The 27,030-nt window shown below is 35.6% G+C and overlaps 1 protein-coding gene across 5 annotated transcripts in view; it reads right to left on the minus strand.

Moving 5' to 3' along the window:
- Positions 1-27,030, minus strand: part of LOC150086088 (DNA-binding protein RFX2-like) — a 483,547-nt gene that overhangs the window by 107,049 nt on the left and 349,468 nt on the right. For all 5 annotated transcript variants that reach the window (XM_090374368.1, XM_090374370.1, XM_090374371.1 and 2 more), the window contains 2 exons: positions 17,506-17,625; positions 663-939 (listed from right to left, as the gene is read on the minus strand). In XM_090374368.1, coding sequence (XP_090230494.1) covers positions 663-939; positions 17,506-17,625 — 397 coding nt within the window. The remainder of the gene's footprint in view (positions 1-662; positions 940-17,505; positions 17,626-27,030) is intronic.

Here is a 27,030-nt window from a genome sequence, read left to right on the forward strand (position 1 = left end):
AGGTCCTTCTCCTCCCCATTGCACAGTCTTTATACTAATGAATAAGCACTACCTGTGTTATCACTATATATTCTGTGCCAGTCAGTCATATCACTCCTAAGTGCTGTGGGATACATCTGCTCATGGAGACAAGGGTGTTCATAATGTTTTGCCTCATGAATGTATAAGCAAGTTATTAAGGAAGCATTAAAATATTAGTTTAAATTATATTACAAATGATGAGTAGATTTTTAGTTTTCAGTTACTTTTAAACAATTCCTATTTTTTTTTTTTTTTTTTTCCATTTTATACATAACTTATATTTATGCCCATTAACTTAACACATTAAAAAAAATTGTTATAGCGTTATTTCTGGTTGATATTGGTTTTGTTAGAGGTAAGGTTTACTGTACCTTAAAAAGATTGCTGAGGAAACTGTATTAATTTTTCATGTGAGAGGAGAATTCTGATTGTGTATATTTCTTTAAGCTTGAGTTCAAATAAAATCAGTGTAAACAAAAATATAAACTACGGTGAATGATGTGGCACTTTCAAAATGAAAGGCAAAATTTTACTGAGAGTTATTCAAAGAAAAACTCATGTATTACAATCTTTTTGGAAGTATGTCTAAAGAATGCTTGTAATTTCTAGAACTGATATTACAAGATCATAAGACAACTTACTTCACAATGCTCCCTATAAAGGGACTTAAAGACTTGTAGATTATCTTCTGTTACACCATCTGGTAAGGAAAAATTCCTTGTATCAATATCCATGAAACTGGGAATGGCAGCAGATGCATCTCCGAGGTACTGCTGATGTTGGTGCTGTTGGCTATTATGCTGTGGCTGTTGTTGCTGATTATGTGTGTTATCTGTTACTTGATTAGTTAACCCAGAAGTACTTGATGTGCTATTTCCATCGTGATTATCAGGTTTAGATGGAGTACTAGGCTTAAACCTTAAAAATAAAAAAATAAAAATAAATAAATAATAATATAAAGTAATAAACAAATAAATGTACTGAAATATAAATTTAAAAAAAACAACAACAAAATATTTCAACATAGGTGCTCTTTCCTATATTAACCACCCAAACAGCCTAGCTAACTGTATGATTTGCATATTGTCACTATCTACTGAGATGTCATATTATGTGAAATATTCAGTCATATTTCCCTATATTTTGGCATAAAAATATATTTTGATTTCTGTCAAGAGTAATAGAGAGCTGTTTTAATTTGTGGTGGGGAACTCTTATAATGATGTTACAAAGTGGGTCCCGATTTTTTGGGTAAAAAGTAAATGAGAGTATACATAGTGATGTCCCTCAGAATGGCAGAAGGTCATGGGAGAATACTTAAAGAGGAAGATAATGGTTCAAATTATGTTAAGATTGCCTTTGTTTCACTTTATACCTTCATATTGCAACAATAAAGTTTTTTCTTTGTAATAAAACTATAGCAAACTTAACATTCTGGCCTTGCTCTAATTAATGTATTGATGGTAGCAGGTCATCTGATAACGTGATCCTTTAAAATAATGTCCTCACATTATCGTTTAATTAGTGATTAAAAAACTTTAAATTTTTTCTAGCTTCCTAAATAAAGGCACACTTTTCAGTTCAATTTTTTTTTTTGAAGCAATTTTTGTGGTTTTTGAACTGTTAAAAATCACGAGAACTTGTCAGATGACCTATCCCTGTGTTTGCAACTATTTATCTAGCTATTTTCCCCCCCTTGAAGAGTAGCACTACACTAGGCAAGCGGCAATGCTGTTACAGAATTTTGAATCGTATCTTTGTTTGTTAGTTCAAGATGACTTCCTTTCCCCTCTCCCACTAGTTATATAAACAGTCTTAGGCTGCATTCCCAAAGGTGGAAGAAAAGCAAAGCAGATCTGTTGTTTTTTAATTTCATTCTTGTTGTGACTGGTATGCAGAAAAACACTTATTATATAAAAATAATTTCTAATACTACTTGACACATTTTATATGAATAAACACCTATAATTTCTCTCATAAGGTAATTCAACTTCAAAAATCAGCTTGGTACTTGCATACAACTTCCCATTATTTATGTGGATACTGCATAAACTGAGAAATGACTGTTTTTATACAGTAAACAGCCCAATTATCTGACATTCATCCATCTGGAAAGCTTGTGCAACTGGCATATTTGAAAAATTATTAATTAATATTCTTTGTTTGTATTTAAGGGAAATATATACAAATACCCACTAAAGCACATATGCCATGGGGTTTGATACTGAAATGAAAAGGAAACAGCAACAAATTTTCTGATATTAAAAACAACAAAGATAGTGAGAGCTTACGTACAAGTTAGTGCAATTGCATCATTTCTGTATGTAGCCAATTACTTAAGTAGTTATAAATTGGCATCATTAAGCATATCTCATATTGTGAATACCTTCAGAACAAGTTGCCACGATACTGCACTACCTCGAATAAGTAACACTTCACCATAGGAGAAGACTATTGTTACTTATTCTCAGCGGATACCATCACCCATACGGCACCATTTCGGAGCTTATTGGCTCCTCATCAGTGGGGTGGGCAGGTATCCTGGTGTTGCAACAATGACAACCCAGTCGCGAAGTATAACTCCACAATATGAGAGATGCCTGATGGTGTGGAGTAATTTAGATTACAAAATAATTTAGGGCTAAAGCCTCAGGTTACACAGGGAGTTAACTAGGGAGTTATTCTGTAATCTAGATAGTGAGAGCTTAATTTAAGAAGTGCCTATATACAGTATAATATAAAATTTACTTAGACACAATAACTTAAATCATTGAAGGATTTAAGTTATTGTGTCCATTTAAGATATTTCAATGTTAAAAATGGGAAAGAAATCACTAATATATTAAAGAGGGGGTTACTATTTACATAACAATGCGATTGACAGATGAAGTCTGTCTTTTTCATCCAGCCATTTAAGAACCAGTTATCTGAGCAAGTGCATTTGTATCAACATATCTGTAAACTATCTATCCATATAGTACATAAAAAAAACAGAAAATTAGTAAAAAACACGGACATGGTATGTTAACCTTATAACAGAAACTGGATATTGTAGAATATTAGAAAAATGTGAATATCATAATGTGCCTATAAAGGAGTATGACCTTGGCTCTTCAACAATTCACAGTATGTTATAAAATCACAATATCAGTGATAAGCTTTTAGTGATAAGAAGTGTAAGAAGCAGTGTTATTTTAAAGTTAAGCCAAAGTAAATAGCATATACATTAGCATAACTAAGAAGTTTAACTTTGGATTACAGCATTTCATTGTGGTACTCTTATAGTACATTGTACTATAAGAGTACCACATATGATGTGGTACTATAAGAGTAATGCTCATGCAACAAGTAAATTCAAACAATCGGCATCCTGGCATCCTCCACCCCTCCCTTTGGATACCAGATAACTGGTCTTATACCATATTATCATGCAGTATATACAGTCCATGCTTTGTATATTCTAATATTAATAAATGAAACATGATTTTGAGTCCAGCAGGTGAAAGAGAAATTATTATTATTACTGTATCTACAACTTGATATATATTTTTTTAAAAAATGTATATTACTTATAATAATCAGTTTATCTGGGTGGGAGAAACACAAACAGTTAGGTTCATCCTGAAACCTACAACAGGTCAGAGTTACAACTCGTGAATTTTATTTTAAATGATAATCTGAAAATAAGTATCAAATACTGCCTGCAGCAGATAAGTGCATATCAGATATTAGCTGTAACTCAGAATGCAAAAAACATAACACAAGAATAGCAGTTACTGTTATATAACAAAAACAAAAATGGATACCATATTTACATTGAATTATACTGTGATTTACAAAAATATGAATTGTTTTTCTGGTGAAATACATGGGGTGACTTTGGGAACTTTTGTTTCAATTTAATAATAATAATAATTCATGAATATCTTATGACACCACAGGTAAATTATGTAACATTATAAAATGAAATAAACCGTATTTTAAAGATATTTGCTTCATTTATACATTCAAAAATTATTTTTTGATATTTATTCAATTATGCAGTAATGACTACTGAAAATTTTTGCATCCTGAGATCTTTTTGGTTAGAGTTAAAAACCATACAAAATTACATATCATTAACTTGCACAAAAATATCAAAAATGCTTAATGCTAAATTACCAAAAAATTAATAAATATTTAATAAATAAACCACAATAACATAAACATTATGTATACCAACCTGACAAAATATTAGCAAAATAAATATGTTTCTTCACTTACTGTCTTTATGTGGAATACTTTATTTCAGGAAGTCTACACAGGAAACTTGGTCTTTCCATAGCAAAGATCCAGTTTCCTGCATTTTAAAAACTGTAAGAGATGGTTTTGTTCTGATTTTTTTCTGCCAAGATTTAAAAAGTCATATTCTGCATTATTAAGGAGGAATAATGAGGATGAATAGAATAATTTTTAACATTCTGTCATTACTTCAAAATTCTTTCTATTCCATGAACAACAGCAGATGGAAGAAAAGCTTGCATTTTCAATTTGATAATTGGATTCCAGCAAGCTCTATATCGTTAGCCCTCCACTATGATATTATCAACCAATTTTGCATTCATTCTTCTTCCTCCGAATTTTTGTGTTTCCTATCTCATCTTCTTTCACCCCACATATCTTTCCAACATATCTTCTTGCCATATACAGTAAACCCCCGCTATTCGCGGGGGTTACGTTCCTGAGACATGTCGCGAATACCAAAAACGCGAATACTGAGTTATGGCTCCCATAGTAATAAAGGGGTTCCGTTCCAAAGTATGAAATATATAAGAAAAACTAGTCTAAAATTTTGTCTATGTATGTATTATATGTGCCTTCATAATATGACTATGTACATAGACAGTACATAGTGTAATGCAAGCATATGGCATCGAAATGAAAATAAGAAACAATTTAATATTAAATATAATATTTATTAGAAATTTCAAACAAATCTTTCAAACCAGCGCCTTTGCTAGCAAAAAAACTTATCCCGCCAGTGCTATCACCAGTTTCGCTAAAGTGTTGATAAAGGAGTTTTGCCTTTTCACGAATGATGAGTGAACTTAATGGAATTTTATTTTGAGTTCGGTCTTCTATACACAGATTTAAAGCCTTTTCCATTTTTTTCTAATTTAACATCACGAGTTACAGAGCAGATTTTTGAAGCAATTAACGTGTTTTCACGGACACTAAGGCGGATTTTTTCTTCAGATTTTTTGATTGATCGTACCGTTGACTCATTGATTTTATAATGTTTTGCCACTGAGGAGACACTTTCACCATTAGAAATTTTGTCTAATAACTCAATTTTATTCGCTAATGTCATCACCTTCTTTGATATTTCCACATTTCCCTTGTTATTCGTAGCCATATTTTTGTACGGGTAAAAAAGAACTTGTCCACAATAAAGGCACTTTCTTCCGTACACACTCGAAAAAGTCTGTTTTACACTGCAAAATGGTAGATTTATCACTTTTGTAAGCATATCAATTTATAAATTGATAAATTTATTCAATTTATAAGCATATAAATTAAAAGCAAACGACCAAACCTTCCATGACAAGCGTATAACACATACTGAACAAGGATTAGCGAGAAACATCCACGCTCACGATTTTGTCACCCCTCTCCCCCCACCCACTGAACGCTGTTTTGACCGGGAAAGATAATTTTAGCCACGCCCATGTTTTTTTATGGCGGAAAATATTCACGGCGCTTTAAAATTCACATTTTTTAAAGTTTCATTTTATATTAAATCAGCGATTGCGAATACGCGAAACTGCGAATACAGATACCGCGAATAGCGGGGGTTTACTGTATATATATATATCCATTTCTTTTTTTGTTTTTCCTTTCTCTCTCTTTCAACTGATTTTCATTTTTCAATTCTTCCAATGTAATCTTTCTCTCCCCTCTTTTTGCACATTCCATCTTAATCTATTTTCTCTTAATTTATCCTGAATTCATGCTATTCCTAAGCTTCCTTTCACATACTCACCCCTGAGCCTATCTTTTCTTCCCTCCCCAACATATCATTCTCAGCATTTTTATTATTTATCATTATCACATAATGCTCCAGTCACTTCCCTCCACTTTGCCTACCCTGCTGCTATCCTGGCATTGACATCTTTCTCTATTCCTCTTTTATTCTCTACTGATAGTCCTCAGTTATTTAAACTCCTTTAATCCCTTGCATTTTTTCTCTGCCTACCTGGATTGATTAATTTTGTTCCTCCTACTCATCTGGTTCTCCTTCATCCTGCTTAAAGAGTCCAAGTACTCTGTTTTGGTCACATTTAGCTTAAGGTCCCTCTTTTTCATGCTCTTCCTCTTTATTCCTGTCTGTCAAGACCATATTATCTGCATATGGCCTGTGCTTCCTCTCACACCTCTACTGTTCCCTATCTAAAAGGAACAACATAGGTGTGAGGACTTGGTATTTAAAATGGTGTAATCCAACTATAATATCATCAAAGTAGCATGATTTTCCTAAAGGTGTTCTTGTCCTCATTTGACTACTATCATACATGTCCATTACCACTCTAACATACTCTACTGATATCCCCTTCTTTCTCATTGCCAACCAGATAATTGTACTTGGGACCCTGTCATATGATTTTTCTAAGTTAAGGAATGCCATGTGTAATCCTTGTTTTGCTCTGCTGTTCTCCATCATCCTTCTCAGTGCTTACACTGCATCAATTGCATTTTGTGCTGGGTTAAATAAAATTTGGCTTTCTGGCACTGTACTCTCTTTGCTAATCCTGTTGTCAATTATTCTTTTATAGATTTTTCAACATCTGGCTAGTTAACTTGATGTCATAGTAGTTACTATAAACTTGTATTTTTTTTCAACTCACTCCTCCATACATTCAGTATTTTCTTTCCTTTCATCTCTTTACTGAGAAGTATGTAAATCACTCAACTCCCGCCTTCCCTAACATTTTCAAGACTATGTCATCTAGTCCTCTTGCTTTATTTCTTCCCATTTTCAAAAGTGCTTGTTGAGTTGCCTCTTGACTTAATACCTTCAACCACTTTCATTGACACCATTTTTGGAAATGGCTAAATTATCATTCATTTAATGAAATGTGAATTACTCTAAACTTCACTCATAATTATATTTGCTATTTAACCATCCTTTACAAACAGGATGAAGAACATCTTGTTTCTTGTTCTTGGTTTGCACTGATTACTTCTTTCTGCATACATCAGTTCTTATGGTATGCTACTTCAAATGGCCTTTCTTTGTTGTATATTGTGTCTGTACTAGTGGATTTTTGTGTTTGCATTTCTGTGAACATTTTTGACTTTTTTTTGGGCATGTGGCAAGATTTTTTAAATACTTTTCTTTTCTCTTTTCACACTACTAGAAGAAATGATTTAAAAGTAAAATCATAAAATATTCAGTTCATTAATATCTAAGTATTTAGATATTTATTTATTCCATACTATTTATTTTTGAAATTGTTCAACTGTGTACATCATTTAAAAACCTTACTTACTATTCAGGAGCGAATGTATATATTCCTTTTGAAAATTCAATTCTTATAAGATTATGCTACGCCCACCAGAGATGAAGAAGAGTTAGTTAATATACACAGTGCATTACATTTCAGGCTTATTTGATTTTTTTTAAAAAAATTAATTGAATTTTTGTTATTTTTCTGAGATTAATAGAATGAAAAGTAAATATAATTATCACCTTATCAATTAATTACTAAGTTTATTACTTTATATGTATCTCTTCATGAGTTCATAAGTATTACAATATGTGTAAGTATTTAGATATTTATTTTAGTCATCACAAATGCGATGACTAAAATTCAAGGAAAAAAAGTAGCTTGAAGTAAAACTACAAATGAGATTTTTGTATAAACTTTAGGAAACCTTATGGATAAATTTTAAAGTTAGCAGGAATAATACTGTACACCTAAATGACTTTTCTGTTCACGTTATCATTTTTCTTTGAAAAATCTGTTGAGACCATAACTTGACCAGTGACAGTCAAGAGCTAGATCATTCAGTGAACTTACCCTTGCCTTTCCTATAGGTTCTCAACCTTCTGATCATACAAAATGTAATGTGCACAGTCATTTCTACAGTAAACTCTTTAAAATCTGGCACCCTCAGAGATTGAGAGGTGCTGGATTTTGATACCTAGTGGTTGAGCATTTTTGGAGAAGCCCATTTCAATGAATATTAAGGACTAAAAATTAAATTTATTTATATCTGCAAATGTTTATATTGACTAAAAGACAGTAATAATGGCTAAAATGTAAATAACAGTTCGAATTTTTAAATGTAAACAAATGATAATATTGCCACAGCAAATGTACGAATATCAATGGTTGTGATTCAGAGAAAAAATACTGTCAAAAAGAATGAAAAGAAAAGGGGAAAAAAAAAAAAAAAAAAAACCACCCAACTATTCTTCTTGAGGAATAATTATTAATAATGAGGAAACCTTTATGAGTTCACAAGATATTCAGTTTTTAATAACGTATTGTGTAGAAATTCAATTTAATTTCTTGTACATAATAATAAAGATTGCAAAGTTTTGTTTCTGCAACCATTATAATTATAGTTTTCAGAAAAGCAACTGATCGACTCACTAGGCCTCCCTTTCTACAGCATTAGTTCGGAATGGGCTTGACCTGCCTGTTGTTTTTCTCCCTGCTTTAATCATGTACCGACAAGCTATATGAACAGTTATATTGATGGCAAAAAATCCTTGGAATTAAATTTATGTGCATCAGCAAGTCATTCTGTGGAAGAAATTAACCATAGATTTGATGAGGCAAACATTTTTTAAGCTGTACCCACACTGGACACTCTCAATCTCTTTTCTCTCAGCTGCTGTCCTAAATTGATATCTGACTGGTGAATAACTCATGTAAGCAATATATGACCAGCCACACAGCTACAATTTGCAAGGGCAGTTTGCACTAAGTTATAAAGTTTACTGAATTAGAGATAGCATTAAAAGAGAGGAAATTCAAAATTATGATATAGTAAAGTTATATGGCCTCAGCGAAATTATAAGATGTTTGTAGGACTTTGACTACCTTGTCATTTTATCTGCTTTCGTGGCCAGCAGGATTTCAACTGCACTAATAATGAAATGGTCTTAATCATCACACCAAAACATCTTTTTTTTTTTCACACCTTTTTTGATCACACCTCCCCCCCCCCCAGGAACGAGCGTATCTACATGCAGGCGAAGTTTTTAGGGCTCCAGCTAATAGAGAAGTTTTTCTTAAATTTTTGCCGTTTTATTGACTTAACTGGCATATTAATTTATTTTTTTAGAAGTAGCTTTATACTCATAGTTGCGATACTTAGTTTATTTTGAATTTAGAGATTATGTAGGTTATTACTTAGTATCAGTAAAACTTGTACCATTCGAAACTTGCTGGCATTGTTGTAGTATATTAGATCAATACAGAATAGCATAACGTAAAACTAGATAGCCTAATACGTAGCACTGTATTAGGTATCTGTAAGCTTAGTAAAGTATTGTCAATTGATCAATTAAATTTAAAAATCTTATTAATTTTTATTGTTAATTAAATTCTATTTAAACGGAAATCATGCCTCAGAATGGAGCAGCAAAGCAATGTGCACAAAGTAGCGAACTGCTGTAGTTCGAGGGTGGGGGGACCGAAGGAGGTGATTCTCCAATGATGCATCACAGACTAAAATAATGTTTATTTAAGGACCTTTCTAGAATAGGACATGATCTAGCAATAGAAGATGTCTTTCTGTGTGTGTGTGTGTGTGTGTGTGTGTGTGTGTGTGTGTGTGTGTGTGTGTGTGTGTGTGTGTGTGTGTGTGTGTGTGTGTTAGGTGTAGATAATGTGAAGAAATTGGGCACCAACTCAGCATTCTGATTGGTATCTATGAGAGTCAGGGCCCATTAAGCTCTCAGCTGCCCAACTCCACACCAGAGCTCACTCTTGTGTAGCAGGCAACACAGTGGAAATCTTCAGGGCAGAATGCACTGGTCCCACAGCAGCCAGTTATTGTCAGTGACTCAACTGCCAGGGAAACGGGGAATATATTATGTAAAAAGGATAGGTGGAACAGGACCAGGGTATGTCTGCCAGGGGCAAAAGTTGATGATGTTGTAGGGCAGATATCACCTTTTAAGGGCACAAAAGGTGATATTGTTGTATTGGCACTAATGACCTTAAGAGTAAGAGATCTGCAGATTTACTTAACAAGTACAGGTCAATGCTGAAAAAAAAGTCGCAAGTTAGGGTTAAATTTGAAAGTGTCTGCAATTCTGCCCAGACACAATAGGAGGGAGTATATGATGAGAGCCTTGCCAATCAATTTGGCCCTGGAGAGATTGTGCATGGGGTAGAATTTTTCTTAGTGTGGCCTGTCCTTGTCAACAGGAGAGATTTCTTCTACAGAGATGGGATACTCTTAAATGGAAAGGGTGCAAGAATATTTGCTGATGCTATCGAGACAATGTAAGGTGTTCGGAAAACTGCTAGCTTGGGGGGGGGGATCCACAAGCTAATAGATTAACAGTACCCACAGGCAGAGGTGGAAGTGATTCTTGCACTGCTTCTACAAGAATGAGCAGCAGCCCAGAAAGCAAGTTGCTGGGAATTTCAGGAACTGATGGGAGTCATGAAACAAGTAAATACGTAGGCTGTGTTAGAGTAACTAAAAGTAAGAACAGGTGCATGTATACTTGCATGTACACCAATGCTAGGAGTACTGTAAATAAATTTAATGAATTTGAAGTGCTGGTCAAGACATCAAAGGCAGATATCGTTGGGATATCAGAGACATGGTGTCACACAGATATAAGCAGAGCAGAATTGGAATTTGGGGAGTGCAATGTGTACAGAAAGGATAGGAAGAGAGGAGGCATTATGCTGTTAGTTAAGAAACATAAAATCTAAGGAAGTGCATCCAGTTAACATAGATAGACAGTGCAATGTTGAGTCAGTTTGGTGTGACATAAGCATTGGGAAAACCAAGTTGAGAGTAGGAGTGTGTTATAGGCCTAATGACTCTGATGAGTACAATGAACAATTATACAGAGAAATATAGTGGGCAAGTAAATTGGAGTGTCTTATAATGGGGGATTTTAACTTCCCAGCTATAGACTGGAACTTGTGGGTTGATTACTCGCACACTGTCAAGGCTTTTGTGGATTTATTGGATGTTTGTTCCTACAGCAGCATGCTAGAGAGGCAACTAAAGGGAGTAATTTATCTGGTTATCAGCAGTGATTATTCATGCATTAAGAATTTACAGATAAAGGAACCACCAGGTGGCAGTGATCACAGTTTACTGGTGTGGGATTTACTTAAAGATATAGCATAAGCATAGGCAAATGATGCAAGAAAGCAAGCTTATATATAGCATCAGCCAAAAAAAAAAAAAAAACCTTATTTCACCCATCCACCCGCTCCAAATGTTTGTCAAGTTCTGCCTTGAATCTATTTAAGCTATCAACTTTTAACTACCATCAGGGATAAAAGGATGAGTTTTTGCTTTTGCAAATGTGACTAAAGCGGTCCCAGAGATTTTTTAAATTCTATACAGTTTGACCAACAGCAAATTCTAAATGGGAAGCATTAAAGGAAGTAATATTGCAAGCTAGTAGGCTTTTTGTTCCAACTAAGAAATACTGTTCTAGGTTTAGGCCCAAATGGATGTCAGATGAAGTAATGACACTTGTAGCTGAGAAAAAAAATGATGGGATGCATATAAATTATCAATCAACACAGAAGGATATGGTAGATACAATGCTAGTCTATAATCAATTTACAAAAGAGGTTAGGCAAGCGAAGGCAGATTATGAGAACTCCTTGGCAAAGGTTGCAAAGAAAAACAGTAAAGATCTTTTTACTTATATAAACTCTAAAAGGAAGAGCTGAATCAGATTAGTCCACTTTATATCAATGGTTTGACTGTAGATGATCATTCTCAGATAGCTACCAAACTAAATGAGTATTTTGCATCTACATTCACACATGAAGGGTTATTCAAGGAGAAGGCTAGATGTTTATCAAACTCTAACAGCGAGTTAAATGATTTTGTAATAACTGAGTGCAAAGTGGAAGAGGAATTGTTGAAGTTTAACATAAGAAAGGCACCTGGGGTGGATGTGATCTATCCAATTATATTAAAGGAAGCAGCAAAGCAAATAAGCAAACCCTTAGCCATAATTATGAGAGCATCCTTGGTCTCAGGGGTAGTCCCCGTGGACTGGAGATGTGGAAGTGTATCTCCAATTCACAAAAGGTGGAACGAGTAATTACAGACCTGTTAGTCTGACTTCTGTTCCAGGGAAAATAATGGGGTCATTGGTTAAAGAAGCATTGGACAGGATCATCTAGACAAGACTGAAGTAATAGTTCAGACACAGTAAGGGTTTATTAAGGGGAAGTCTTGTCTGACCAATTTGACTGGATACTATGATATGGTCACAAAGGAACTGGATGCAAAGATAATTTTGATATCATATATTTGGATTTCAGGAAAGCTTTTGATACTGTTGCACGTGGAAGATTACTGTACAAATTGGAGCAGTATGGCTTAAGGGCAAGTTGCTACAATGGATAAAAGGATGGTTAAGTGGGTGAAGACAGGGTGGTAATTAATGGAGTCCCCCAGGGTTTGGTGTTGGGCCCATTGTTATTTGTATATTTATCAATGATATTGATGAAGGTATATCAATCTTAATGTCAAAGTTTGCAGATGACACAAAGGTTGGCAGGGTTGTTAATAACAGTAATGACAGTATGCTGCTGCAACAGGATCTGGAAAAGTTGGGCAGAGGGGCTGAGAAATGGCAACTGAAGTTTAACATTGACAAATGCAAAGTACTGCATATGGGTAACAGTAACTCCAGAGAAATGTACCAACTAGGTGGTGTTACATTGAGGGTAGTGGAGAATGAAAGAGACCTGTGGATAATTGTGCAGTCAGATATGGAGTTTTCTGAGCAGTGTAGACAGGCTGCCAGAGTAGGTCATGGGGTCCTGTCAATGATATACAGGAATTTTGCTAGCAGGGATATGGAGGTGATTATCCCCTTGTATAAGGCAATGGTCAGGCCACACCTTGAGTACTGCATACAGGTCTGGAAGTCTCATTTTAAGAAGGATGTAGAGTTGCTAGAATGAGTACAGAGAAGGGCAACAAGATTGGTGTGGGGAACAAAGGGGGTGCTCTTACGAAGAAAGGCTTAAGTTCTGCATATTGCAGCATCTGGATACTAGGCACCTGTGTGGTGATCTGATTGAGATGTATAAGGCCTTGAATGGATTGAGCAGGCTCAATGCTGATGGGATTCTTCTTCTTGCTCAGATTACAAACCTGAGAGGGCATAAACCGAAATTGAGGAAAGATGGTTGTAGAATAGATGTGCAGAAATTTACTTACAACCAGCGGGTAGTTGATAGCTTAAATAAATTCAAGGAAGAAGTGGACAAACGTTTGGAGTGAATGAGCTGATGCTGCATAAGCCTGCTTTCTTGCATCATATGCCTCTACTAATGCTAATGCTAACAACCATGCCTTTGTAACAAATTGCCCTGGTACCGCACTAATTTCAAACAGATGGCCTTGCCAAAAGCTTAACTGCCTATTTCTTTAAAAAAATTAGGCTGACATGACAATCTGTTTCAGGAATAAAACAGCAGAATGATAAAACAATCATTATTTGCTCTACTGACCTATGAGAAATTACATTTCATCCAGTTTTGATGAAATATTAGTAGTTGCATGAGGTCAGCAAACAATTGCAAAATTTAATCACTCTGGTGTGGCTATTTATAAATCCTTCCCCTCCTCTGTTAATGATTCTATGTTCTTCCTGAGGTCATAATTCATAACAGATGGTTATTTTTAAGAAATAACCATCTGTTATGATGGTTATTTCTTAAAAATAACCATCATCGTTTTTAAGAAATACCTGTTTTGTAATTTAAGTGGTATATGGAATGATTTTCAAAACCTGCACTTTAAATACTTTAAATGGTTTACAAGCAAAATTTAGTATTTGTATACTATACAGACTGTAAAGTAAAATACCACATGAATTAATTAAATGCGAATAACACTAGTTAAAACACATGAACTGTTGTTATAAAGTAAATATTATTGTGTAAAAAGTATTACATTAAATAAGTTATTAAACTCCCACATAATATAACAACTTAATATTGCTGATGTCTCTATAATCCATATGGAATCCTGTCATTAGACCTAATAAGCAAAGATTTGGCAACTGTTACTAACAGTACAGAGTTGAAGCCATCAACCCTGCACAGTGAGTAACAAATCAACAATTCTTTCCAAATCCTTGTATTGCTACTATTGTTTTTTTTTTGTTAGTTGTTGGCGTATCGGCTTCTGTGGCCATAATGCACCTCACAAGGTTTTTGCACTACTCTGATCCAAACCCGAGGCGGGATTCGAACCCACGACCTTTGTGTTGCCAGGCAGGCACTTTACCCACCCGGCGCCCACTATGGTGTAACCCATTTTGGCATGCTTCATCTTTGACTTCATCTAAATAAATAATGACCCATCGCTGTTTAACAGCCTTTTCCATGCAACTGTTTCCACCATCATATAAATAAATAAGTCAGTTGTAAAGGTTGACAAAATAACTTTTACAACTGACTTTGACTCCTTGAACTATACTTTGTGCAGGACCTGCAGTACTGGGAGGTAGGAAAAATAACTTGTTAATAAAATTGCACAGGAAGATGTGCAGGGAGCATTAATTAACAATAAAAATGTCCTAATGTTTTCATTTGGAAATGTATCATTAAATTTTCATTTAGGAAAAATCTCTTTATCTGAATAAATAAAATACATTGAAATAAATTTACAATGCCAAATTTAAAGATTAGTTATCTTTACAAATAAAATGCAACTGTACGCAGAGAGAGGTGTGTCTTAATAGCAACAGTTTTTACATTGGAACAGTATCACAGTGACAGATTTCCTGTCAATAAGTTTTGATGAAGGCAACCTTCGGAAGTAAACAACATATTTGTTTTTATCAGTGAAGATTACCTGGTAATAACACAATGCAAGCTTGCAGAAGTGATTGGTTCTCCCTACCTACTTCCCCCAAAGTCTATTGCAATAATGCACCTTTTCTTGCTTGTGCTAAAATTAAGCTGATACAAAAATATACAAATTTTCACATGCTATGGGAGGGGAGGGGGGGATTAGTAAAAAAATTTACTAATTTACTAAAATTAATAAGCAGTCCTTACTGATATAAAAGATAACAATGTTTGAAAATTTCTAATGAAAACTTTTTCCATAATTTTACATGCAATTACTTCATCATTTTTGCCACTAGATGTGGATGACAGACCATAAAACTAATGTCTTTGAATAAAAAAATACATTTTTTATAGTATAAACTATTTATGGATGGATGCATGTGAAAGAAAATGATATAATGATATTTTCCTATGCATGCAATTGGTGTCTGCCGTTGCTGCACTATCCTATGCCTCGCATGCAATACTATCAACAATGAAGGTTATATAAACAGAAGTTTTCCCCACATCTCCATACTAACAAGACTCACACTAAGCAACTAAACCTGTTTGAATCCTGGAAAGTAGCACATAGAAGACTCCATTTTCATACTGATCTTGTATGAAAGAGTTGGAAAAGTAGCGCAACGACCAAAACAAAAATATTTTTCTAAGAGGGTATTATGATACTGATAAATCATTGTAAGAGGTGTACCAAGACAAGAATGACTAAGTTGAGAAATAGTGTAAGGGTTACTTGTAATATAGTGGTCCAAAAGTGAGGAAATATGTTAGACTGTACATAATTAAATAAATAACAATTAAATAAATAACATTTAAAATTAAACTATTTTAAATATATATTTCAATTAATGCTAGCAGAACAGAAAGGGCATATAGAAACTTTAAGAAAATCTGTTCAAAATGATAGCCATTTCGGTCTTTACAAAACTATTATTTTGGGCACATGCACGCAGCAAGGCACAATTCCTCAGAAATGTTTAAAATTCTATACCCTCTGACTGCTGAACCTCCAGTTGAGACCTGTACTTAATAACTAAATGCTGTATTCTTTAAATATCCCCATAAAAAGTAATCATAGGGTGTTAAATCCAAGAGCATGGCAGCCATTCACTGAAACCCCACTGTCTGGCCAATCGACCTGGGAACTTTTTTGTCTAAGAGCTCATTGACAATTTTTGCATATTGAGATGGTGCAGCATCCTGCATAAAAAGCAATACTAAAAATTGATTCTGGACAGCATTAATGGAATGAGTTTGTCTTTTAGCAGTCTCAGGTAGATTTCCCCTATCACTGTTCCCTCAAATAAAAAAGGACCAAGAACACAGCCTCTTCAATTCCAATCGAGATTGTCTAGCCAGGAGCATTTAAATCCTTGTTAAAGAATAAATGGGGTTGTTAAGAGAGTAATAAACACAGTTATGGAAATTAGCAGTTCCATTTAGTGCCATGGAACGATGAAGTCAAGCCAGCTTCATTGGTCCGCAAAACACCGTCGGTGATATCTAGGTTTGTAACACACAAAGCCAAAAACCGTTCGGCAAATTCCAATCTTAATCTCTACTGGGTTGATCTAATACAAACTTTGTAACGTAAGATGATAAACCTCGTATTTAAGTTCCTTTAGCAGAATCCCCATAAAATTATCCTATTTAAGTTTGTTTTGTGTATTTTAAGTTCCTAACTTTGCTTTCTTTGAAATTTTTTTGAACTTCCTTCAATATCCTCTCTTACAAGTTCAAAATTTGCAGATGTCTTTGAGATACAAGCTGTATCATGTTTTGGTAGATTGTGCTCAGTTCCCATTTCACCAAACTCTTTCACAAGCTGCTTGATGGTCTTTATTGGATGGTTACATGCAAAAAATTTCTTGAACTAGTGTGCAACTTCTGCAGCATTTTCATATTTTGTGCCACTTGACAATTTCAATCTTCCCTTTCATTGTAAGGCTCATAGTACTATTCCCAATATCTAAATTATTTTGAAACATTAAAAAAAAAAAAAAGATTATAAACTATTTTTCATACTTTGCACATCAATGTTTTTAACATATTTGCATCAGCAGTTATTTGAAACTGTTTTGAATAACTGCTGATGTAAATATGAATAAATATATATTTCCAAACTTATAGACCACCCTGTATAAAGCATAAAGTATATTAGAGCAAAAACAACTGCTTTTATTTGATTACACTCATAAAGGTCAAGAAGCAAGGAAACAAAATTTAATTACTTATAAAAATGAATGAATACTTTCCTATGATATCTGAAATCCAAAAAAGCCTATCAAATAATACTTATAAAAAACTGACTTTGCACATTGTATCATACATAATCACCAATTATGAATCTAAAAAATAGCAATTTTAATCAATTAAATAAGAAATTTTAAAAAAATACCGCTTCATCTGGTTTAGGGGCTGCTGTCTAAGTGCAGTTGTCCCAATGTCATCAGCTATTTGATTAAGTGGTGAATTTGGTTTCACACGTATACCGTAATAATGGTATTTTGAATTTCCCCTGGAAAAAAAAATAAAATGATATAATTACTATCTTTTCAATAAATGCATATAAAACAAAGCAGTGAAGGTACATAAAAAAATGAATGTAACTATCATGCATACTCATACAACAAAACAGCAAACTTTACACCTTTCAGAGTAGCAGTGTTACTGATATACGTGCCTTGCTAGATTTGGTAATGTGGAAATAGACAAAAAAAAAAAAAAAAAAACGGAATGATTGTGATCCTGTTTTGTTGTATGTGTATGTATGATACTTACATTGATCTGAGGTTTCAAATGCCTTACACCCCCATTAAAAATGCACCCCACTGTGAATTACAATACAGAAAATTGGACATCCCCTATTTCAATAAGTATCCAGTCACAACAAAATGTTAACTTTTCTGGTTTCAGCCATCTTAGGAATAAATTTATTTATTTACATCATAATCTCAGTAATTCATCATGCCACTTATTTCATTAATTTTTAAAACTTCCAGCTACCCATCCACTGGTTTATATAGTTTCTATTTCTTTGATATCTTAATTTGTCTGCTGTTAATTCATATTTTCCACTTAATTTGTTACTTTAAAATCCACTACAAGACATTTAGTCATAATAATCTGACACTCCCCAAGATATAATGCTGCTTCTAAAATGAAACCTAAAATGCTAATCACATGTTATCCTTCTTGTGCAATATACAGGGTGATTCACTACCAGTGCGACAAACTTGCAGGAGGTGTAGGGGGCACAAAGACGAATCAGAATCACATAGCATTGCAGGGTCCAAAATGCCTTCGTCATGCGGTAGAGGACGTTGAATGGGAGATCGCGTGAACAGCAATCCCGCTTGAAGTCAGCATTTGTGAACCGGTTCCCGAGGCAGTAGGATGGACGAGTATTCAAACGTTGAACTGGCCGACATGCACCTCTCGTATGGAGCTGCGGACTGTAACGGGCGCGCCGCTCTGCACTTGTACCAGGAACGTTTCACGCACAGGCGTGCTCCTCATCATATGATTTTTGCACGTGTGCACAGAAGGTTACGTGAGACTGGTTGTTTCACAAGAGGTACCATGAATCGAGAGCGAACGACGAGGATGCCAGACAATGAGGAGAATGTCCTACGTCTTGCAGAAGGCAATCCGAGTACGAGTACTCGAGCGATAGGCCAACGATTGGGTATTTCCCAATCCACTGTATGGAGGATACTGTCAACAAACCAAATGAGTTCATACCATCTGCAACGCGTCCAATCATTGGAGCCTGCGGATTATCCACTCTGGAGGACTTTTGCTACTTGGTTTCTTCAACAGAAACGGTTTGCAAATGCTGACTTCCAGCGGGATCGCTGTCCACGTGACCTCCCGTTCAACGTCCTCTACCACATGACGAAGGCATTTTGGACCCTGCAATGCTATGTGATTCCGATTCGTCTTTGTGCCCCCTACACCTCCTGCAAGTTTGTTGCACTGGTAGTGAATAACCCTGTATATATATTTTGCAGTACTGCATTATTCACAACATCACTGTAGTGAAAGTGTCTTAGCCATATCCGATAAAAAGTATTCATTATTATTTTTATCAGGCAATCAAGAATTAATAGAGAACTTTGAGCACTTGAGATTACCTAAAACTTTCTTTGCTAAAGTCAAAACATCTAGAATGACTTTTGAGTAACATTCTTTCATCAAAATAAAACTATCTATGGTGGAAAAATTGCTCATCAAAAATAAAAATAGCAATATTAACTTAGTTGAAATAAGTATGTTCACGCAAGCTCCCAATATCTGGCCTGTTCCATCAAAAGAGGCATTTTCAGAATTTACAAAAACATTAGGACTAACCAATTCTAGAGCTGGTTGATTAGGGAACTTCAAGCATACAAGGCATTATGATTAAAATTTTGTGGTGAATCAGCTTCACTTGATTCAGATGAATTGATACAATTCTTACTGTTATTTATATAGCACATTAGCACCTAAGGCCATATTGCACCATTATTTATTATGTTTGTACAAATGTGTGCTCATGGGCAGATTTGCATGTTGTGCATGAGGGGCAGCAGAAAGAATAATTCTTGGTGGAAACCTACTCCCTTGTATGAGGTCAGCTAACTTCAGCTCCAATGAAGAGGCCTTTAAGAATTTCTCCAGTCAGATACATGGTAGAGAACAAATCACCCACATTCATGCTCAATATAAAGATTGTGACCTTTTTAATTTAGATGGAACAGGACTTTTTTATTATCTTTATCTAATTAAAACCTTGGCATTAAAATCAATAACATGTCAAGGGGAAAAGAATAAAAAGCTAATTTGACAAAACTACGGGGTAGTAACACGAATGCAGCAAAAAAAAAAGTTAAAACCAGTCAGTACTGGCAAATATAAAAACTTGAGATGATTTTAAAATACAGTTGAAGCTCTGTATAACGATCCCTCAGGGAATGAGAAAAACGGTCGTTATATTGGAAGGATGTTATAGCGATCGTTCATAAAATCCGTAACAAAACAAGCAAAAGCTTGAACATTTAATGTAATTCTACTAATACAATACAGTATAATCTTATTTATAAGATGTACTAGAGCAGAGGTTCTTAAACTTTCTGAGCCCACGCCTCCCTTGACCTGTAAAATTTTCCCGGAACCTCCCTTGAAGTAAAACATCTATAATTGTGCAATTTCTTATTTTTAATATGTTAATACAATACAATAATCATTAATACATGAACTAATAATCAGGATATTATATTATTCTTAAAAAATATATTAATGTGATGTCTGTGCTTGCTTTTTTAATTCATATTAAAAAATTTTTACTGCCATGGTCAATTATAAAAAAATAAATTGAAAAACACAAAACAACAACGTGACATAACACTATTTCATTTTTTTTTTTTTATATATATATAGTTACTTTTAACATATGCGCAACACTAGTTTAATATAAACTGTACTACCAGTAACTCACCATATGTAAATTGTTGATGCGATTTGAAATACATGTACACTTAGACCAAATGGCTGATTGTACTCTGACTATGCGGTTACCAAGAGCAGATTTCCGGCATTGCCTCATTCACACTCATGCAAGGTCAAATAAAGTGTGAAAATAATAGAACCAACTGCTCGTAGTAACAGGATTCCATGAATATGGTCAGGGAACACAATGCATTCTCTTCGTCAAAAATACCCCAAATATTTTCTATAATTATTTACATTAATAATACAGATCAAATAGTAGTAGATATCTAGTAGTAAAAAAAATCATTCTTAATACATTTTTAATATTTGCCATGGAAATCTTACATAAACGGGCGCCTCCGTAGCCAGGTGGGCAGGAGCAGCAGTGCGTAGCACATGCTTCTTGATTAGACCGGGGTTCGAGCCAGTGATCCACCAAATACGGAGGATACGGAAAGGTCAAGGATTTACCACCGCATATTCCCGGAGAAATATGGTCTTAGTTGCTAATGCTCCTAAAAACCAAATAACAACATCCTTACATAAACTATTACATCATCCGCAACGCCCCTGGTAAATTATGGTGCCTCCCCAGGGCATTGCGATGCACACGGTGAGAACCTCTACTAGAGTATTAAACAAGAAATTTATGACTGTATTGCATTGATTGTAGAGTGCAGTAAGGTTACAATTAAATTGTAAATTTCACTACATAGAGCTATCAAGAGCTAACAAAGAAAATATAGGACCTAACAAGAAAATTGTTTCATACTTTAAAACAATCTGTCAAAACATACTGTTTCAATGACAGAGCATGATTTAAAAGATTATTATGAAGGTGCATAATGCCAGTTATTTTGCTTTTGCAGTGACGCTCCGCTTGAAAAAATCAATGTACAAGTTCTAATCCTTGATGAGCATCTTTCACTGAAACTTCTTGTTCAACCACAGCAGATTCCTCATCTTCATCACTACAAATTTCAGATTTCATTACATCTGCAATGAGTTCTTCTTCATTCATGCATATCCTGAAACTTTCAATATCCGCACCCACTTCTGCATAATCTTTGAAGCTTAATTTCTGTAAGTTTCATGATGATGCACATGCTCAAATATTTCTTCCCTATTATCGGACTGTTCTTCAAAATTAATAGAGGAAGAAGCATGTGAAACTTCACACATTACATCATTCAAGACGGTAAATCCAACATGTTTGAAGCAGTTGGTGATCACCTTTTCATTAACATCATCCCATGCGGATGTCAATTTCGCACCTAATTTTGTTTTCAAGACAGCACAATTTTGTTTAATAGCATTCTTCGGTATTTTCTTTAAACGCTGGATTACACCTTGATCAAGTGGCTGAAGAACTGACGTTATATTTGGGGGTAGGTACTCAACAGTAATTGCACATAGGTCCACAAACAGCAAAATTTTTCTATTCTTCTCACTCATCCTGTGACCTAAGTCTCTGATCTATTCTTTGTAGATTTGTGATGTCATCCATGTCTTTTGGTTTGCTTGATACATATTCAGTAATGTCTACAAACCTTTAAAGCACCGAGGCTTCTGGGATTTCCCAATGCTTAAAAGCTTGTCGAGCTTGTCTGTGCCAGACATGTTTGCTGCTAGGAGAATGGTAATAGGTTGTGTGGTCTTTTTTCCGCCACTACATTTCTCACCATTAAATGTAAGTGTTTTATCTGGTAGCAATTTAAAAAAAAAAAAAAAAAAAAGTCCAGTTTCATCAGCACTGAAGATGACACTGTGGTCGTATGTCAGAAAGACATTTTTGAAACCATTTTCCTTCCATTCCTTTGTAGCATTAATGTCCATGTCTGCGCTTGCACCATACACTATTTTGAAAGACAGGCCATGATGAGTCTTAAATTTCTGGAATAATCCATCTGAACTTTAAAATTCTTCAATATCCATTTGAAGCACAAATGATTCAGCCTTAGCTTTTAAAAGATTATCATCTATGGGAATGTGCTTTTCACGCATCATCATTAACCATTCCAAAAGTACTTTTTCAAAATCCAGATACTTTGCCTTTCATGCTCGAATTCTACCCAGTTCAGCAGATTTCTCTAAACTTTCAATCTTTTTCCAATCTTTCAGAATAGAGTACTCTTAGGAATACTGAACTGTTTGGGATTGCATGTAGGTCGTTTACTTGACATTGAGGGGTGCAGTTATCCACAAACAGCAAAATTTTTCTATTCTTCTCACTCATCCTGCGATCTAAGTCTGATCTATTCTTTGTCAGTCTTAGACTGACAAGGCGCCTCCGTAGCCAGGTGGGAAGGAGCAACAGTGCGTAGAACACGCTTCTTGATTAGACCGGGGTTCGAGCCCGTCACCACCAAATACGGAGGATGTGGAAAGGTCAGGGTACGACCACCGCATATCCCGGAGCAATATGGCCTTAGTTGCTAATGCTCCTAAAAACCAAATAAACAAACAACAACAACTTAGACTGACATTCAAAGTCAGAAGAAATTTATGGTCATTATAGAGAAATTTTTTTATTTTCAATGTTATTATACTGAATGTAAAATAGCATTACGTTAATGAGAAATTGGCCGGGACCAACCACATAGGACATTATAATGTGTTGGGAGGTTAAAAAGAAAGAGGATTTAGGATTAAAGCACCATTTAAAGACGCTTGTATGGCCAGGATTATTGTTTGGTCTCAAAAGAAGGTTTTGAATGCGTGGATTCAGAAACTACATGATGACCTGAGGTGTAATAGGAGATTGATTGAAGCATCATTAGGTAATATTAGTTCTGGAGAGGGTGAATAGGATTGCATATTTATATAAACAGAGACATATTAATAAGTTCAATATGTTATTGGAGGAACAGACCACTATATTTAGAGGTGGTCATCATTCTGACTTCATCCAGAACTTAAGTGGCAAACCTTTAATCCAAGAGCAAGAGGGGTTAGGGGTTGTTGGCTCTAGGACCCAAATTTGCATTATTACCCCCTAAACCTCCAATTACTGAAACAACCATGGGCATTGAGAGGGCCATTAGTAAATTACAGGAATCCATTGCTAATCAAATTCGTGTTAAAACCGTTAAAACCTATATTGAACCAGGCAAAAATGGCTGCTTCAAATCTTACCCTTAAACAGAAGAAAGCGTTAGAAGAACTTAAACGGGATGATGATATTGTAATTTTACCAGCAGACAAAGGTAGATCAACTGTTGTACTAAGTAAAGAGGATTACCAAAAGAAAGTGCTAGATTTATTACGTGATAGTGATACATACAAGATTATTCATAGAAACCCATTGGCTGGCTTAGAACAGTGTGTGAATAAGATGTTACATCTTATTCACACGCTGTTCTAAGCCAGCTAAGTTACTACCCTGGTTAAAAATGGAGAAGATTTCAAAGGAGAAATATGGTCCATGCATGCAACAGGGTGTCGGCTGCCCAGATTTTATGGGTTGCCCAAGATGCACAAAGTAAATGTTCCACTACGTCCTATAGTTTCCTTTATTGGTAGCCCCACTTATGCTCTATCTAAATTTCAGGCGCAACCGATTGCCCCAGTAGTGGGTCGGTCTACGTTGGTCATTAAAGATAGTGTTGAGTTCGTGAATTTTGTAAAGTGTCAAGATATAGGGGAGGACGAGACTATGATGTCGTTGGATGTTGTATCATTATTCACGTGTATCCCCATAGTGCATGGGGTAGAATGTGTCAAGTTGGCCTTATAGAAGGATGATACCTTAAGTGCTAGATCTCACCTAAATATGGAAGATTTATGCTGTGGTGTTGAATTATATCTTTCAAGTACTACCTCGGTATTTCAAGGAGTGATGTATAAGCAGGTTCACGGCACAGCTATGGGTTCTCTAATGAGCGCTATTGTCACAAACTTAGATATGGAAGAATTAGAGAATAGGATTTTTGCGAGGTTGGAGTTCCCTATGCATAAGTGAAAACGATATGTGGATGACACGTTCACTATAGTAAAAAAGGGGAGAGATGAAGATGTGGTTAGTTTTCTCAATGGTTTCTCTCCTTTCATACAATTTACCTCAGACGTAGAAGTAGACGGCACCCTACCATTTCTGGATATAATGGTGTACAGGGAAGCCCCAGGCTTAGAATCAAGGTCTATAGGAAACCAATGTGTAGGGGCCAGTACACACATTATAAGTCGGCTCAGACTGCCCAACATAAAAATAGTGTGGCTAGGGCACTTATGGGTAGGGTGAGAACACATTTTAGTACCTCTGAGGAGGGAGAGAAAGCAATTAGGCAAGTTATGATGGATCTTATGAAATGTGGTTACCCCCAGAGGGTCATTGATAAATATAATAGAGAAGTACAGCATAATCAGGTAGTTCCGCCTGCACCGCTTACCACAGTTTAAATTCCCTACTATCCGGGCTTGTCAGATCGCATTGCGAGGATGCTTCATGACTTTCAGACACTCTGTGTGCAGCTCCCGAATCGGAGATTGCACACAGTGGTGTCACAGGTCAAAGACCCATTACTAAGGACTCTAGTAGTGGGGTCGTATATGAGATCAAATGCCCGGATTGTGAGAAATGGTACGTAGGGGAGACAGGGCGATGACTTAAGGACCGTGTGGGGGAACATACGAGAGCTATACAGACCGCAGAACTCAATAAGTCTGCCATTGCCGAGCACTACTGGGAAAAACAACATCAGGTATCCCCTGAAAATGCTGTCATCCTTGACCGGGCGCATAGATTCTGAGACCGCAAGTGGCTGGAGAGTTTGTGGATTGGGTCATCTGGTAACAATAGTATAAATAGAGATAGAGGAGTTCGGCTCCACCCCTTTTTGGAAGCTGTGGTCCTTGCCAGAGACAAACGTTTTGCCACGCTCCCAGACCATTTCCGGTTCCAGCACACGTGAAGGGGTGTTAAACATGCACCTGGTCAGACACGTGTGCCGTGAGCCTGATATTTAAGGTTGTGTCGCTTGAACTTCATTATTGTTGAGAAAGGAGGCGGATGCCCCCGAAAGCTTCAATGGTGTTTTATCGCTTTTAAATTTATAATTTTTAATGTATTTTAAATTCATCGATTCATTTTTATTTGTTTTAAAGTAAATCAGTTTTTGGTAAATTATTATTTTACAGTTTTTATTGTATCATTTCAGTATATTATTCAGTATTATTTTATCATTAAATCAGTATATTTAAACGGTTGGTGTATTTGTCTAAACTTGTACTAAGAGTTCGGTACCAAACAAAATATTTTTGTCAAGTAAACATAGGTCGTAAATGAGTCATTATAGCAGCAGAAGCTATTAAAGGATTGTAAAAACCAGAACAACACATTCAGTAATTTAATGTCATTTAATGCATACAAATCATTTGCAGTTGCACACAAAGTAGAAAAAAACAATCCATCTCACAGTGTTCGAACATACGACTATCATCAACATTAACGTATACATGTGTTGAGAGGCCTTCAGAGGATGGTGCATATCTGCCACTAATAGCATAAACGTGTAGTCATATTATGATGAGTATGGGTAGAGACATGGAGCATTTCACTGTTGCAGAAATGGCGGATATCCATTTAATGTACAGCACAGCAAATGGAAACGGAAGAGGGGCTAGCAGCATTTATCAAGAATGATTCCACACAGCAGGTTGCCTCACCACAACATTTGCTATGACACACCAAAGATTGCAGGATAGTGGCTCTTTCGGTGTGAATATGCATGATACTGGATGTCGAAGCACTGCTAGGACACCCCCATTTGGGGAACAGGTTTTGCAGATATTCGCTAATACTCCTACCAGCACAAGAGCTGTTGCACACCGATTGGGTGTGCAGCATCGTTTGGTGTGGGATGTGGTGAAAGAAGCTGGACTACATCCTTTTCGATGCCAGAAAGTGCATGCACTAGAACCTGCTGACTTTGCCCACCATGTTGAGTTCTCCCACTGGTTTTACAGGAAACCAACTTGCAGCCCGATTTGCCAATAATGTGCTTTACACTGATGAGGCATGTTTCACCCAAGAAGGATTTTTCAACAGCCGCAACAGTCGTGTGGGCAGAGAATAATCCCCATTAAATGGTTGAACGTGGCTACCTACACAGGCTTATTGTCAATATATGGACTGGCATTGTGGGAAACGTTTTAGTTGGACCATACATGTTGCCTGCACGTTTAGATGGACGACTCTCTGCATTTTCTCAAGCACAAATGTGGTTCCAATATGATGGCATACCACCACATTTTGACAGATGTGTATGTGCACACTTACATACAACCTTTCCAGGCAGATGGATTAGTTGAGGTGGACTTGTAGCCTGGCCAGCAAGGTTGCCTGATCTGACTTGTTTGGACTTTTTCTTTTGGGGATACATGAAGACTCTTGTGTATGAAACGCCAGTTGACACAGTGGTGGAACTTATAGCACTGATTGTCAGAGCAAGTG

This window comes from Mastigoproctus giganteus, chromosome 5 (genome assembly GCF_048544385.1).
Source record: "Mastigoproctus giganteus isolate SK-2022 chromosome 5, ASM4854438v1, whole genome shotgun sequence".
NCBI classification, from domain to species: Eukaryota; Metazoa; Arthropoda; class Arachnida; order Uropygi; family Thelyphonidae; genus Mastigoproctus; species Mastigoproctus giganteus.